The 14,949-nt window shown below is 39.3% G+C and overlaps 1 protein-coding gene across 1 annotated transcript in view; it reads left to right on the top strand.

Moving 5' to 3' along the window:
• The window catches only part of clec16a (C-type lectin domain containing 16A), a 46,829-nt gene extending 31,884 nt beyond the window's left edge, over positions 1–14,945 (top strand). The window contains 7 exon segments of the mRNA XM_030735678.1: positions 4,729–4,880; positions 5,464–5,668; positions 7,895–8,065; positions 10,702–10,839; positions 12,447–12,530; positions 12,533–12,636; positions 12,638–14,945. Coding sequence (XP_030591538.1) covers positions 4,729–4,880; positions 5,464–5,668; positions 7,895–8,065; positions 10,702–10,839; positions 12,447–12,530; positions 12,533–12,636; positions 12,638–13,000 — 1,217 coding nt within the window. The 3' untranslated portion in view covers positions 13,001–14,945.
• The last annotated feature ends 4 nt before the right edge of the window (positions 14,946–14,949 follow it).

Raw genomic sequence — 14,949 nt, 5'->3', positions numbered from 1 at the left:
GTTTGTAGATTCCACTGAGGTTATTACTAAGCACTAGTGACTGTGTCAAGTTCAGGCAGTCGTGGCCTTTAAGAGTTATCATTTCATCTGTTGAGTCAGCTGCAGTATCTGCTTGGAAGTACATTTGATGAATGATTAATGATGTAAACCTGTGGCCTTATGGATGGAAAAACCGGTGACACAGCAGCGTGTCTTCATTACTACACTGTTTTCAGTCAGTGTCATGGTTGTGTTGCTGTTTGCGTCTCTCTTGTCTTCTGATTGTATTAAGCACCCATAATTTTTTTTTTTTTGGAAAAGTCTCTTCATTCCCCTCTTTTGGGAAGCTAGGTTGATACCTTAAACATGACAGATGGATGCAAAACAGCTATTGAAACCAAACTGCTCCCTGTAGCTTGCTTCAAGTTTCATTCAGTGGTTGAAACCACGACTGTTTTGAAGATTCCCAATGCCAGTCAAAAGAGTCTGTAGCGGATTCAGTAATGATAGCCTTTAAGAGAGCCTCCGTTAGGTTTGACTGGATTTCCAGTAGCTTTGTCTCTAGGTTTTCTGTCATGTATGTTACTGAGGTTTGGTTAAAAAGACTTTCCTTTGTTGGCTTTAGAGTAAGGTGGTTGACTAAGAACACACTTTCCACACAGTAAGAATGTGGGGTGCAGGGTTTTCCTGTCTAATGGGGGATTTAAATCTGGCACCTTCCACACACAAACTTCTTTCTCTGACCATTAAGCTGCCACCACCTCCATTCACAACATTTCTACACTCCATTGTGCATTATAGTGCATGTAGTCGCTGAAGCAATGCATCTGTGGTGCACAGTCATACTTACAGTGCAAGTGTTGCATTTAAATTATGAACTTTACTGAAGTGTAGGGGTTGGGGTTGGATCCTTTTTCTTTCTTTTTTTTTTTTTTAAATTGTGCAATGAGAGCTGATGAACTTCGTCTGCTGTCTTGAACAGTGCACATTTTGCATTGACATTTCAGAGGAAAAATCAGCCCACATTTTGAGTGAAATTCAAAGCAAGCCTGCTGTTGCAGAATGTGAGAGTATGTTACAGATGTTCCTTTGTAATTCAGACACTGTGTGGTGTTTCTTCAACCTTGGTGGATATCTGCACTCTACAAATACCCTTGTAGTTCACATGGGTTATGTTTACATGAAGCCTAATACTCTGTTTATATCACTGTAAAGGTCCAAACTCAATTTAAAAAGAAAAGCTTCATATTCATTCATAAGAAATAAGATCAAACCATTTGAAATTTAAATTGGTGGAATAAACCTTTTCATAAACCGATCAGAGAAGAAGAAGAAGAAAGAAGAAACAGCCTTTATTGTCCCACGAGGGGAAATTTGGAAAAAAAATTGTAATTTAAACATTTAACCGATTACTTTCTGGCAGCTTTTTTCCTTACTTGTGCCACGCTGCGTTCTTCCTGTGCTTAACATCCATCATGATGAAAGTTCCTGAGAATTATGCTTCTCCTTTCCCAAAAACCAACTTCATGACTAAACTGTTTCTCTGCGGGGAGTATTTTTTTCAACTCTTAAAGTTTGCCAGAGAACATGTCACATAGTTTATTGATTTCATAACCCTAATGAACATAGCAGAATTAACACTGAAATGTTAACTCCAGATTGAAACACTACAAACTATAAATTATAGTATTATCAAACTCAGAATTAATGATTAATGTAGATGTCTGTTTGGAAATGTGACCAGCTATGGCTTGTGGACAAGAGGCCTGTAACTAAACTGGAGTCACATGGGGTTTTTTTTTTGTTGTTTTCTTCTCATCTTATTGTGTAGAATTGCAAAGTTCATTGGGGACACTTGAAATCACAAGGGTACACTTGGACAGGATTCCTGAAGGGACAGTGAAAGTTAGGCAGCTATATGCTGTTTGCTGCTTTCTTTTACTGAACATCTCAAGTCATGTTTTGCTTTATTGCACAAAGATGTCTCAGATGTTTAGTTATCTTTTTGTCTAAGTCACAAGAACAAAGGACAAGAACCACATTTGTGAATGCCTTTCTTCTTCTGGGATGGAGAAAGAATAAAAAAAAAAAAAATAATAATAATTTGACTAATAGATGAAGGGTTCAAGTCTTTCATAGAAAGGTATTCTGTGCTATTTGAATGAAAGTATATCAAAACAAATTCTGTTGTGACTGAACAGAGTCGTCTTGTTTTACGTTTCCTGCATATTTTAAGCCTTTTTGAACAGGCAAACTTTCCAGCAGTAATTAAGCTGGGGGGGGCAGCACGGTGTTTTCCCCCCATCTATTTTGGGTATTCTGTGTGCAGAACTTCCCTAATTTCTCTGACCATTTGGTTGTCGGCATCCCTTGTGTGTTACCATTGAAAATTGGTGACTATATCTCCAGCTGCAGGTACTTTCACTATTTCGGTAGGAACTGTTGAGTTCTGGCAACCCCCATTGATCTTTAAATAGGCCACATGGGTGATTGACAGTGCAACAACAGCTTTCTGGCCTTGTGCAAGAAGCCCGTCATTCTTAAATATTTAAATTAAAGCCATTAGTTTCCTCAGCTACATGAATCTGCATAGCTTCCACATTCATAGCATTAGTCATGTTGCACTGTAAAGTAGATTAGTCAGAATACTTGGGAATTCATATTAAGGGAACCAAAATGAACATAAATATCATTAAGTGGAAGGGACATGTGAGAGAGAGAAATTCCTGAAGGGCTTTACATCAGTCTAGTGTTACTGCTTACTTACAGTGAATCGAAGTGGTGATAATTAAACCCAACCAGTGGTGTCAGATCAGGTCATCAGTTTGTGTTTATGTTATAGTAGGTTTTGTGGTAAACTGAAGTGAAGAATCTGACGTGGCCTTATAATGTCATTATGAGTTTTCCAGACATGTGGGAGCAAAGCACCTTCTCTGTCCTAAGCTGTGTTTTGACTGAGTGTGTCAATTGACTGTGACTCTGTCAGCCCATCAACTCCAGGATCATTTATAAGTTTAATATGTCACGGAATGACAAGGGATTGGGTCTCACCTGGCCACAAAACTGTCTGTCAGTTGTCCAATTATTTTGAAAATTGTGTACACAAATGGCTGTAATACCTGAACAGTTCATGCAACACTTTTTTAATCCAAGTCCTCTTTTGTCCTAATGTAGTATACATCAGTGTGGACCAAGTTTTAGATTTGTTCTTAAAATAAAGTAACACCTTGCGGTATGATTAATAATATACATGCATGTCATACTAAACCTAATTAATAACATCTTTGAACAAAACCTTCTCTTTGGTGAAAGCTGAGTCATCAGTGTGTGCTTTATTGTTAAAGTAGCTGCACTACTTTTTTTTTTTTTTTCTTTCCAATGGAGATTACGTATTGTGTTGCTCAATGGGGTGGGTTGGGGTGGGGTGGCATGGATTTTTCCCCATCTACTCTGAGGACTCCTTGTACAGAATTTCCCCAAATTTCTCTGATTGTTTGGCTGTCCGGCATCCCCTTACTTTGGTTACATCTCCAGCTGCAACAGCTTAGGCAGTATTGTTTTATCCCTATGTGACTTTATGTGTGTAATCATGACAAATGTGATGCTTGTTACAGATGTGTTGCATCTGAAAATGTGGCTCTGCAGTCCAGCATACTTTTGTGTGAAGAAACAGTAGTTTGCACCTTGGCATGTGAACTAGTTTGGGTGTGCACCTCAGTCCCTGAGAGCCTCATTACCACTTGGAACGTTTTTCCTGTGGTAGTCCAGTTATATTTGATATTTTATCAAATTTTAAAAAGTGTGTTTTTGCCTGGCAAAGTGAAACCTATACTGTATTTCCATTGACATTAGATTCACCTGCCTTGATACTGTCCAGCGTTTTCTGTTACGTGCATTGCTTCTGCAGTGCATTGTGTAATCCTGTCCAGTTATCAGTGAATCATGTCTGCAACCTCCTCTTAAACTGGATTTGTTTTCGTTTCTAATGGGTGGTTCCCCCTGTACAGGACAGAGTAAAACAGGTGTCCTGGGGCGTCATAGACGACTGGGTTCTCCCACAGTTTTATTGCTGTTTTGGCATTGCTTTACCAGGCTATAGTGGAAACAGCCTGGAATTCATGGTGATGATGGTAGTAGACAGTAGTATAGAACTAGACATCTGTGATCACGGGAAACAACTCATGATTGTTTGTGCATGCTTTATATTATGGCCTGCATACATATGTTTTACATGTCTTAAATGTCTCTTTGTATTGATTTTTCTATCTTTCTGTAAAGCACTCAGAATTATGTTGTGTCTGAATAGTGCTAGACAAATGAATGAAGACACACTGAGAAAAATCTTTTTTTTTTTTAAATTGTGCTAAGTGGTTAGTTAGTCTCCACAGACATGTCATGACATTTCAGACACTGCTAACAATGGACCACCCCAGAACCAGTTTTAAGTACTTTGGCTCGTGTTTAGTGTAAATAGTTATTATAAGCTAATGCAGCTTATAATGACTATTCAACAGGTGAGCAAAAAAGACACATGCTGTCTTGCAACATGAAGTTGGTGGTTATACCTTGTCTGCATTATGTATTTAATAATATATACATATATATTTATTATTAATGTGCGCTTTTTGACTACGTTATTTTCAAAATACAAGTGGGTTATTTTGGTACTGATTAAACAGTTTTTTAATATTAAAAAAAAGTCCAAAATGCATAAAAAACATTGGCTGTTATGTTTGCGATCTTTTTCAGATAACAGTGACCTAATAGCCTGTATGGTGGTCAGTAAAGATGGGGGGCAGGCTCAGAGGTTCCTCGCTGTAGACGTGTATCAGATGAGTCTGGTGGAACCAGAAAGCAAACGTCTTGGATGGGGTGTCGTCAAATTCGCCGGCCTCCTGCAAGTAAGAAAAAAACCCCCAAAAAACAGGCTGTTTCAGTTTCTCTGTTTAAAGGTAAATGAGATGTTGAGTTGTGTCTGAGGTGCGTGTGGACTTTTTCTGTAATCCCTCACTCTTTATCTTAGTAATTTACCTTTTACATCATTACCTTTTCTGTAATCCAGTCTAATTTTTCTGCTCTCATTTTCACCTCTCAATATCAGCTGTTTGTTCTATAAGTTTCTTTTTTTTTTCATGAATCAGGCATTTATTTATTTCCTGTGTCATTTTCACTGAAGACATGCGAGGCTCTTAGTAATACCTTGAGGACATACGCAGATATACTTTACTGAGTATGCTTAGTCATGCTGTGTAATAATTTTTGCTCCGTATGCGGGTACCCACAGCCTTCATTGATGCATTATTGCAGTGTATTACTGTTTTTGTTTTTTGAAGTCGTATTTCCTTTCTTGCTTTGCTTTATGAAGTTCTTGTACCACTTTTTTTTTTTTTTTTTTTTCTTATCTCATGTGACGTGGTCACTCAATTTGACATATTTCTCTTCTTGCACCCACCCCCCGTTTTTCCTCTCGGCTTCTTTCAACAGGACATGCAGGTGTCCGGTGTTGAGGATGACAGCAGAGCATTAAACATCGTTATTCATAAACCCAGCTCCAACCCCCATGCCAAGCCCCTGCCCATCCTGCAGGCCAACTTCATCTTTGCTGACCACATTCGCTGCATCATCGCCAAGCAGAGGCTAGCCAAAGGCCGTATCCAGGCCCGGCGTATGAAGATGCAGAGGATTGCTGGTTAGAAAACACACACCCACACAAAATGACCCTTTTCTCTTTGAACTAGTGGCTTTTTTTTTTTTTTTTTTTTTTTTGCTGAGACTGAAAGTGTTCCAGAAGTTCCTGTAAAAGTATTCAGTACAGTAGCTTTTACAAGAAAACGCGCTTTATTTAAAACAGAAACTCGCTGCTTTCAATTGAACAGAAAAGACGGTCAACAGAAACTTAAAAAAAACAGAAGTACACTGCAGTGAGAATTTAACAGTTTTAACAAATAAAGCTAACATTATCAAGGCTTCAGCACCCTCACCAGAATACTAAAAGTTGATCTGATCCCAATTTAAATTCAGAAAATGATAGAAAAACAAAAGACATTTCAATTTACTACCTTTATGGTTTTGGGAAACTTCAGCCCAAGAGAAGCGAAAGTTCATCTCTTCATTAACAGTGACGTAGTATAGGTCATTTACTTTTAGCATCTGTCTTTCTTCTGAGTTCTAAAAGAGACTTCCTCCTTTTTCTTTAGTCTTCTGTCTTATCTCTGTTTTCTTTTTATAGGACTCTGATCATGACAGAAATGATGCCAGGGTAATACAGAACCTAAACTAGGGATCTGAAAGTCATTTCTTTCTTTGTTGTTATTTTTGAGGTGCTGTAAAAAAAATTTGTTGTTAACATATGCATGGGCATGTTTGAAGTGGCAGGTGTTTTTTTAGACACAAAAATTACTTAAGGGTCCTTTAGTAAATACTGATGAATTTACCCATCGATCAGTTGTACTTCCCCCTCCCAAAGTCCAGATTCTTTAGAAATACACAAAAAATCATAACAACACGAAATCTTGCCAGTGCAGCAAATTTGAGGAGGATGTGAACCTTTCCAAAATAGTCAATGTGGTCGCAAAACAGTGTCACATTCATTTGTTTCTAATGTAATTGCACATACAAAAACATTTCTTGCTTAAGTAAAATGTACAGTAGTGTGCAGAAAGTTTTGAGCCACCTCTCGTTTGTTTTGTTTCCAAGGAAGCAGATTTTAAGCAGATCTTGTCAATTTTAAGCCACTGACAATACAGTGGCTTGCAAAAGTATTCATACCCCTTGAACTTTTCCATATTTTGTCACATTACAACCACAAACATAAATATATTTCACTGGATTTTAATGTGAAAGACCAACACAAAGTGGTATACAATTGTGAAGTAAAATATGGAAAAGTTCAAGGGGTATGAATACTTTTGCAAGCCACTGTGTTGTCAGTATGTGAGGAGGAGGTCAAGAGAGAGGTATAACAGTCAGTGTCTGACACCATCTGTAAAACGCAGTGGAGGCTTTGTGATGATTTGGGGTTGCATTTCAGCCAGTAGTGTTGGAGATCTTGTCAAAATTGATTATGTACTCAGAAAAGTACCTTCAGATTTTGATCTGAAGGTACAGATTCTATATGATGTCGTCCCACCCTTTGCAGCTGTAACAGCTTCAACTCTTCTGGGAAGGCTTTCCACAAGTTTTAGGAGTGTTTATGGGAATTTTTGACCATTCTTTCAGTAGCACATTTATGAGGTCAGACACTGATACTGGACAAAAAATCTCACACTCTCTATTCTAATTCATCCCAAAGGTTGAGGTCAGGACTGTGTTCAGGCCAGTCAAGTTCTTCCACACCAAACCTTCTCATCTATGTCTTTATGGACCTGTTTTGTGCACTGGTGCGCAGTCATGTTGGAACAGGAAGGGGCCATCCCAAAACTGTTCCCACAAATTTGGGAACATGAAATTGTCCAAAATGTCTTGGTATGCTGAAGCATTAAGAGTTCCTTTCACTGGAACTAAGGGGCAGAGCCCAACTCCTGAAATACAACCCCACACCATAATCCCAACCACCAAACTTTACACTTGGCACAATGCAGTCAGACAAGTACTGTTCTCCTGGCAACCATCAAACCCAGATGGGTCCGTTGGATTGCCAGATGGAGAAGTGTGATTAATCTATTCCAAAGAACACATCTCCACTGCTCAAGAGTATAATTCAATGATTTGAATGGGTGAGGGAATAATTTTGGCAATATAGTGTATGTATGAGCATTTTTCAATAAGTTGCTGCACCTACTTCCTATTTTACTGGAAAAATATAAAGAAATGAGTGGTGGCTCAAGATTTTTGCACAATACTATAATCAAAATAAATCCAAGAGCTTACACTTTGTCCTTTTCTATAACATGAACTCTCCTCACTCTGTATTCAGCTTTGTTGGACCTACCTGTGCAGCCCAGTGCCACAGAGGTGCTGGGTTTTGCTCAGACTGCAAACACCTCAGCCAGCGGCCTGCCTTTCCGGTTCTACGAGCAGTCTAGGCGGGCACCAAATGATCCCACAGCAAACAGATCAGTTTTTGCCTCTGTCGATAAAGTACCAGGTAACACACATACACATGCTGCTTCAACTTTTACCTCAAACCATTTGGCGATAGCATGTGAGTCAGTGGAACTGGTTTGCATTTTTATCTTTAGTGCTGAGGTTTCACACTAGATTAGTTTTTAGCTAAAAACGTAGATTAGATGTTTTGAACAGAAATAGAATTCCTCAAAACTGAGCTGAAAAATCCTTTCACATTCATTTTTTTTGAAATCATCATCATTTGATAATCTTTTATAGCACACTCATTGAAATGCTTGGAAATTCAAAATTTGAATCCAAGAGCCTTATTGGGGGATATTACTGGATTTATTTTTTACTTTTGTGACCTTTTTGAAAATAGTTAATTTTTATGTTACAAGTCAAGGGCAGTTAAGTCACCATACATGCTTTAATATGTTAAATATATAAGGAAAACCCATATAAACTTAAAGGAACATTTATTAAGGACCCTTTTTCTTAACTGCTTCTTGGTACTTAGGCTGTAATGTGGTGCAGCTGAAGGTTCTGCAGAAATCAGACTATGAATCTCCAGTGAGAGATTATTGTCTTCCAAGAGTTATGTTAACTGTAATTTCCCCATTGTGGGACTAATAAAGGTATTCGTATGTTCATTCATAAACACTGAATTGAACATGTGTATACACCCAAATACAGGATGTGCTGTATAAACGCCTTGAGGCGACTGTTGGCAGTATATATAAACCTGAATTATGTGACAGGCTGGTACATCAGCAGTCTCCCTCTTTCCGTAGAAGACAGCTGCAAAGGGAAAGCGGGTATGTTTTTAAGTCAACATTGAGCCAACTTTGAAGGAAACGGTAACAGTGAAGTGTAAAGCTACTGAAAATAAAAAGGAAATCCAGTCAAAACTAAATGATTCACAAATATTGAATTACTAAATCAGTTTAGCAGAGAAAATAAACACCAGTGTATGCAATTTAAGTATAGTAAAAATTGTTAGGTCCTAAAACTAGTTATAGCTTGGGTTAAATTTCTCACTGCATAATGTTACACAAACCTGTGGCAACATCCAATTTATTATTTAGTACTAATGTCCTACATTATAATGTGGTATATTTCTAAAAATAGACCTGGCGGCTTTAGGTGAACAGGGCAAATGTGGTCCCACCATTTTTCATTCCAGAAATGTCACTAATTTCTAGAAATCCTACGCAACACCTATCTCAACATTTAGAACAGCTATTCAACCACACAATGTGCGTGTTTCATTAAACTTCCCACTCTTAGTTTCATTATTATGACCACAGATGTAAGGGTAGTTAGGGGTGACAAACCAAATTTCCCAAATTCCAAAATAAGACTGAAGTTGAAATACTCCAGGCTACTGCTGATTGGTCAGATGCAATGATGTCACTATCAGTCAGATAGTCTGATCTTTGCTGATTGGCTGGAACAAATCCATGTGTTTCTACAACCTCAGAGAGAGACGTGGGAAGGTTATATGGTTCCTCACCCCATAAAAGGTTGAATACTGATTCTACAGTTTTGCATCCTTTTGGTTGCTTTGTCTGTTCCTGTAATATAACATCTTAGAGTGAATCCCAGTAATGAACTCCCTTTTCATTGGACTTCAGTGGGTTGGATTTTTTTCTTTTTTTATGTCCAGACTCATAATGTGTGTACTGTGTAGTGGGCATCAAGAATCAGTGTTATCAAATCAGTATCGACCCAAGCATTAAATGTATTCATATTAATTGTGTTGCTGAATTGTGGTGTTGAAGATGTCGCAGTGTAATGAAACCTTTGACCTTGTGTGTCACTTCATAGTTTAATAATTTTTACAGTAAAATAAAGTAACAATTAGCAATGAACGTCCCGAGTTATGACCACAGTGTGTTTGTTCATGTACGTGTCTAATTGACCACCAAATTTTACCCATGCTATATAAAGCTCCCTCCAAGTGTTACACCAATACAAGTATGTAAAGGTTGTGAGGTCACAGTGACTATGACTTTTAACATTTGTTCACCATTTTCTAATAAGTTCATCCTTGAATCCAAGCGAGCATTGGTGTCCTATTTGAAGAAATTCGCTTCAGACGTTCAAGAGATTCCGCAGAAATCCAAAAACATAACAGCTTTGGCCACTGCTGACCCAGTGCATAGGCAAGAAAAGTTAACAGTTATGGCAACACGTGCAAAAGCTTAAGCATCTAGAATCTCATTAACTAGTTGGACCTTAAATGTAAGACAGAACATTAACTATAAGCTGATAACAAGTACAGTACTTGATAAACTTACTCTTCAACCCTGATGCTAATATTTAACAGCCATGGGCTCCTAAGAAACTGACCAAGGAATATCTAGGTTGAGCAAAATAAAATTTGGATGCATGGAATTCATTGTGGAAATAAATAGCGTGCAGATGAAGTTAAAATGAACAGAACAGACTGGCTCGTTTCTGGCTAATGTTTGCAAGATGTGACATCTGTTCAAGGGTGGCGGCTACTGCCCAAACTCTTTTTATGTGCCACATTTCCTGTTTTTTACCTTTATAGGTTATGATGTGTGCTTGCAGCAGGGATTGTATTATTGTAGTTTGCCGAGAGATGCTCTTAACTTACTGATGGCAAGGATAAACAGTGTGTCTCTATCTGTGTTGTACTCATTCCAGGGTTCGCAGTGGCTCACTGTGTGCCACAGCACACTCCCTCACCCCTCTCCTCCCCCTCACCTCCCTCTAGTGGGAGCGGGAGCACAGGAAGATGCGACTCTGTTACTGCAAGCACGACATCAGCTCAGAGCCCTACCGGTAACACTCGCACATGCGCACACAAACAGCCACAGCTCCTGCAGATGTAAGGTTTTGTGCCTACAGACATAAGCATGATGACGCACTAATATTGTGCATGTTCTGGATGTAAATAAAAAGTTCAGGGAAGAAAAGACTCCGTTCTGTGCAAATTATTATAGAGTCTCAAGTGTGTTGAGCAAATGTACAATGTTTGCGTTACAATGCATGCAAACAATTCCTTCGCATATGGAAAGTTTTGGGTGTAACTATAATTCAGCTACATACACAAACCTCCAAAACCACAGTAACTAGCAGTGGTGTTTCACTGTGCTGTATAGATGCCTATGTGCGGTCTGTGCGACAATGTACGTGATCATATTGTTTCCCTTACACATCAGGTAAACACTTATGGTGCAGCGCTGTTCCTCTGCAGTGCACCAGCTGCTAATAGGACATTTTGGCATGTAGGATTGAACCGGCAACCAAACTGGCAATCACTGAATTTTATTTACCTTTTAGTCTGACTTAGCAGTGATTACTCTGAAACAGTTTTTCTATTGTTTAATGTTACAATGTAAGTACGCCTACATCGTACTTTTCACTGTAGTACACAGTCAGTGCTGTTAGTGAATTGCTAGTATTACTGCTGTTGTTACAGCTATGCAGCACTCAAAGGCCACTGAGAGTCACAACACACACACACACACAGTGCGATACTATTTTATGGCAGTTCTGACAGACTTTATTCTTTCCAGAACGCTGCTTACACACATGCTGCTTCAGCAGTTTTCACGGTTGTTTTTCAGCAAAGTCCCCGCTGTCGTTGGCAGCTCTGCCTATCAAACATTTATTCCAGCATTCTGCTACATAAAATAGGAGAGGCATAATTAGCTGATGGCTGTGCTCGTTGAGTATGTGCACTGTGCTCAGTTGTCAGTGTGCCTATTTCTGCCTGAATTCTTGTGCAGTTCCTGCTTAAATGTCCAGTTTGACACAAGTCCTCAGTGGTTTAGGGTTCACATCGGTTGTGTATCTTTAAAATCTAAAGTACGGTCTAAAGGTTTCTGAAATGTTATTCTGTGATCAGTCGGGAATTGCCATTGAATTTTGCTGACCTGGAATAGAGCTCAGAGTAGAATTGTCTCATGCAGATGCTCCATAGTGTAGTGGCTTACATGTCTGCTTAACAAGCAAAAGGTCCCCTGGTTGATCCTGGGAGGAGACACCAATCTCTTTGGGGTTGCATCAAGAAGAGCATCCAGTGACAAAATCTGCCAAATCAGAGCTGTGGTGAGCACTTGTGAATATGGAAGCAGCTGAAAGAAACTTCTTGTCTTGCAAAAACTTGCAAAGAGGGGTTTAGCGTGGGCAAAGAAGAATCTGAACTTTAAACTGGCATTGACCTTGATGTAGGATACACTCACCCAGCACCTTTGTAGGTTAACCTGTTTCACAGTGATATGTTTAATCTGTTTTCTTTTAATTAGAAGTTGCATGTTTTTTACCTCCTGTCTTCTGTGTGGACTGTTACATTAACAAGTCATATTATTTCCCACCCCAGTAGTAATCCTCAGAAAGGTCTTCCCCTGACTTTAGCGCTACTGTTTTCTCTACCCCTCTCCTAGATGATGGTATGCTTTCGGAGCACACTCCGCCCTCATCCTCAGGTGAAGGAGGATGTGGAGAAGTAACATTAGTCTCCTCTACTCCCTCCCCGCTCCAGCCCTGGCCCCAAGCCTCACTCCAGCCTCCCAGCCTACCATCTCACTCCTTACTGACAACAATGCAGACACCCTGAGCGTGGAGTCGCTTACACTTGCTGCCGCCTGCTGACCCACCTCACCTGCAACTGTGTGCTGGCCACATCAGCGCTGCTCAGTCTCTCCAGAGACCAGATGCCTCCATTGCCGAGGAGGAGGAGGACAGTGAGGTTAGGAACGAGGAAGAGGAGGGCTCGCCGATAGATGAGACTGAGACAGATGCAACAATAAAAGAGGAAACCACTGAGACAACTGAGACAGTCACACCCACAGATGATGTTCCAGAGAGAACAGATGACAAAGAGCTTAATGGGGACCTCGAGCAAGAAAGAGATGGCATGACAGCTGCAGAGTCTGCAGAGAACACTGATATTGCAGAGATAGACATTGAAACACCAGACTCACCTGAGCTGGATTAAGGAACATGCAGTACTCATGCACTTGCCTGTCTTGGACAATAAAGTGTGATAGGTAAACTACCCAGCTTGGCCACAGTACAGTCTCATGTTGCGACCTATAGGTTAGAGCGTGATGTGAATAGTCAAGAGGCTTTTGGAGGCATCTCAACATTTGTGTTTGCACATGAAGAAAGACTCAAGATAGACACTGGTCAAGGAGGGCTCAAAGCACATTTGGCTTTTGTGCACTCAAAGGTGTGGTTTGGGTTTTTTGTTTTGCTTTTTTTTTTGTTTGTTGTTTTTAAGCACGTGTGGTGAGGCGCACAACCAGCAACATTTTTTTTTTTTTTTTTTACTCATTCTGATTGTGTATGAGCTCAAACACACACCACATGCTACTGCTATGAGCTGCACTTTTCAAAAAACCCTATTTTTGTGTCTTATTTTCACGTAACAGGTCACCACTAATGTGTTTCGGTGGTGTTCACGACTATGCTAAACACAGAACACCACCGCATGTCCAGATCAGTTAGCAGTTACTGTCACCTTGAACTGCTCCTGGGTAGTTCTGCTCTAAGTTACATGTTGCTCCACATGTAATCTGTTCCATTTAGGGTGTGGTTTGTTTTGGGAATTAATCAAGCAATCTCCAGCATAAGCTAGGAGGGAGCACGTCTCAAATTGCTAACATTCATTTGGAGATAATGTGTTGTTGTAATCCCCATTTCATCTAATTCTTAAAGCTGAATAACCAGTCAGTGCCATGTCTAACCAAATAAATGATGGGAAACATCTGAGTGGCTCAAGGGCTGCTTAATAGCTGAATAATATTGCTGAAGTTGGTTCATTCGGTTCTCGTTAATTCATTCACTGACAGTCTGTGGAGACACTGGTTTCTAATAGTGAAATTGTGTATTGTTTAATTTAAAGAATTAAACTCACAGGTCAATAGGCCTTATTTAGTATATTAGGGTCATGTGATGTTGGATGTTCAGATTTGCCACTAAACAACACTTGGGTTGAATGTATCTGCAGGTTTCCCCTGACATGACTTTGAATAGATAAATGCTTTCCACACCTTAATTTGCATCCTTTTTCGTGATGTGATAAGATGGTATGAAAACAGTTAAAAAAAAAAATAGAGGTTAGTGCACCCCAAAAATCATTAAAACACAGTGTTTGGATTCTGTCATTATTCCAGTGTGGAACGTTGAAATGAAAACTATTCAGAAACCAGTTGCAGCTTTCACATGAGTGTCACAGGGCAAACCCTCACATGCCCCTCCTCTTTTTAATCAGATGAATGAAGCTTTACTACTGCAATAATCTTAAGAGCTAACCAATGAGGGGAGAAATGAATGTAATGGGTAACCTGTCTCTCCAAACAGGAGTGTTTGATCAATTTGAATGAAATTAGTGTGTTTTAACCTTAATATGTGTCTTATTATAGGATTAAAGCACACTCTTCAGACAACCTTTTCCCATAGTTTCCTTTCATTCCCTTCTTCCTCTCTGACACACCCTCGTATTCTGTGCCATCCTCACACAGCTGAAGTCTTAATGCTCGGAACATTCTTATTTTTTAACTGTACAGTCCTCAAGTTTCTAAAATGAGAAATTCAGAGCAATACTGTCTTTTATTATTTCCATCTTGCTACTGTAAATAGCAGCCGAATGATAGTGAAGATCACTGACATGCTGAAGAGGCTTGGCACAGTTTGTAGAGTTGATAAGAGGCTTTGTAGGAGCATATTTTCTTGTTGCCTGCAGCCAATACAATCTCTACCAAAACACAAGTTGTCACAGGCTTTCATTGAGTCTCTGATTGTAGAGTGTGTATGTGTGAGAGAAGTTTGTATGCTCTGTATATGCTGTGAGCTTTTAAACCTGTAATTATTGTTAATGAACTGAAACAGATGAATACATAAAGAAATGCAATAAATTATTCTACTTAACAACAGTGTTATTAC

This window comes from Archocentrus centrarchus, chromosome 8 (genome assembly GCF_007364275.1).
Source record: "Archocentrus centrarchus isolate MPI-CPG fArcCen1 chromosome 8, fArcCen1, whole genome shotgun sequence".
Classification (NCBI taxonomy): Eukaryota; Metazoa; Chordata; class Actinopteri; order Cichliformes; family Cichlidae; genus Archocentrus; species Archocentrus centrarchus.
The sequence above is the reverse complement of the archived record's forward strand: the minus strand, read 5'-3'. Positions and strand labels throughout refer to the sequence as shown.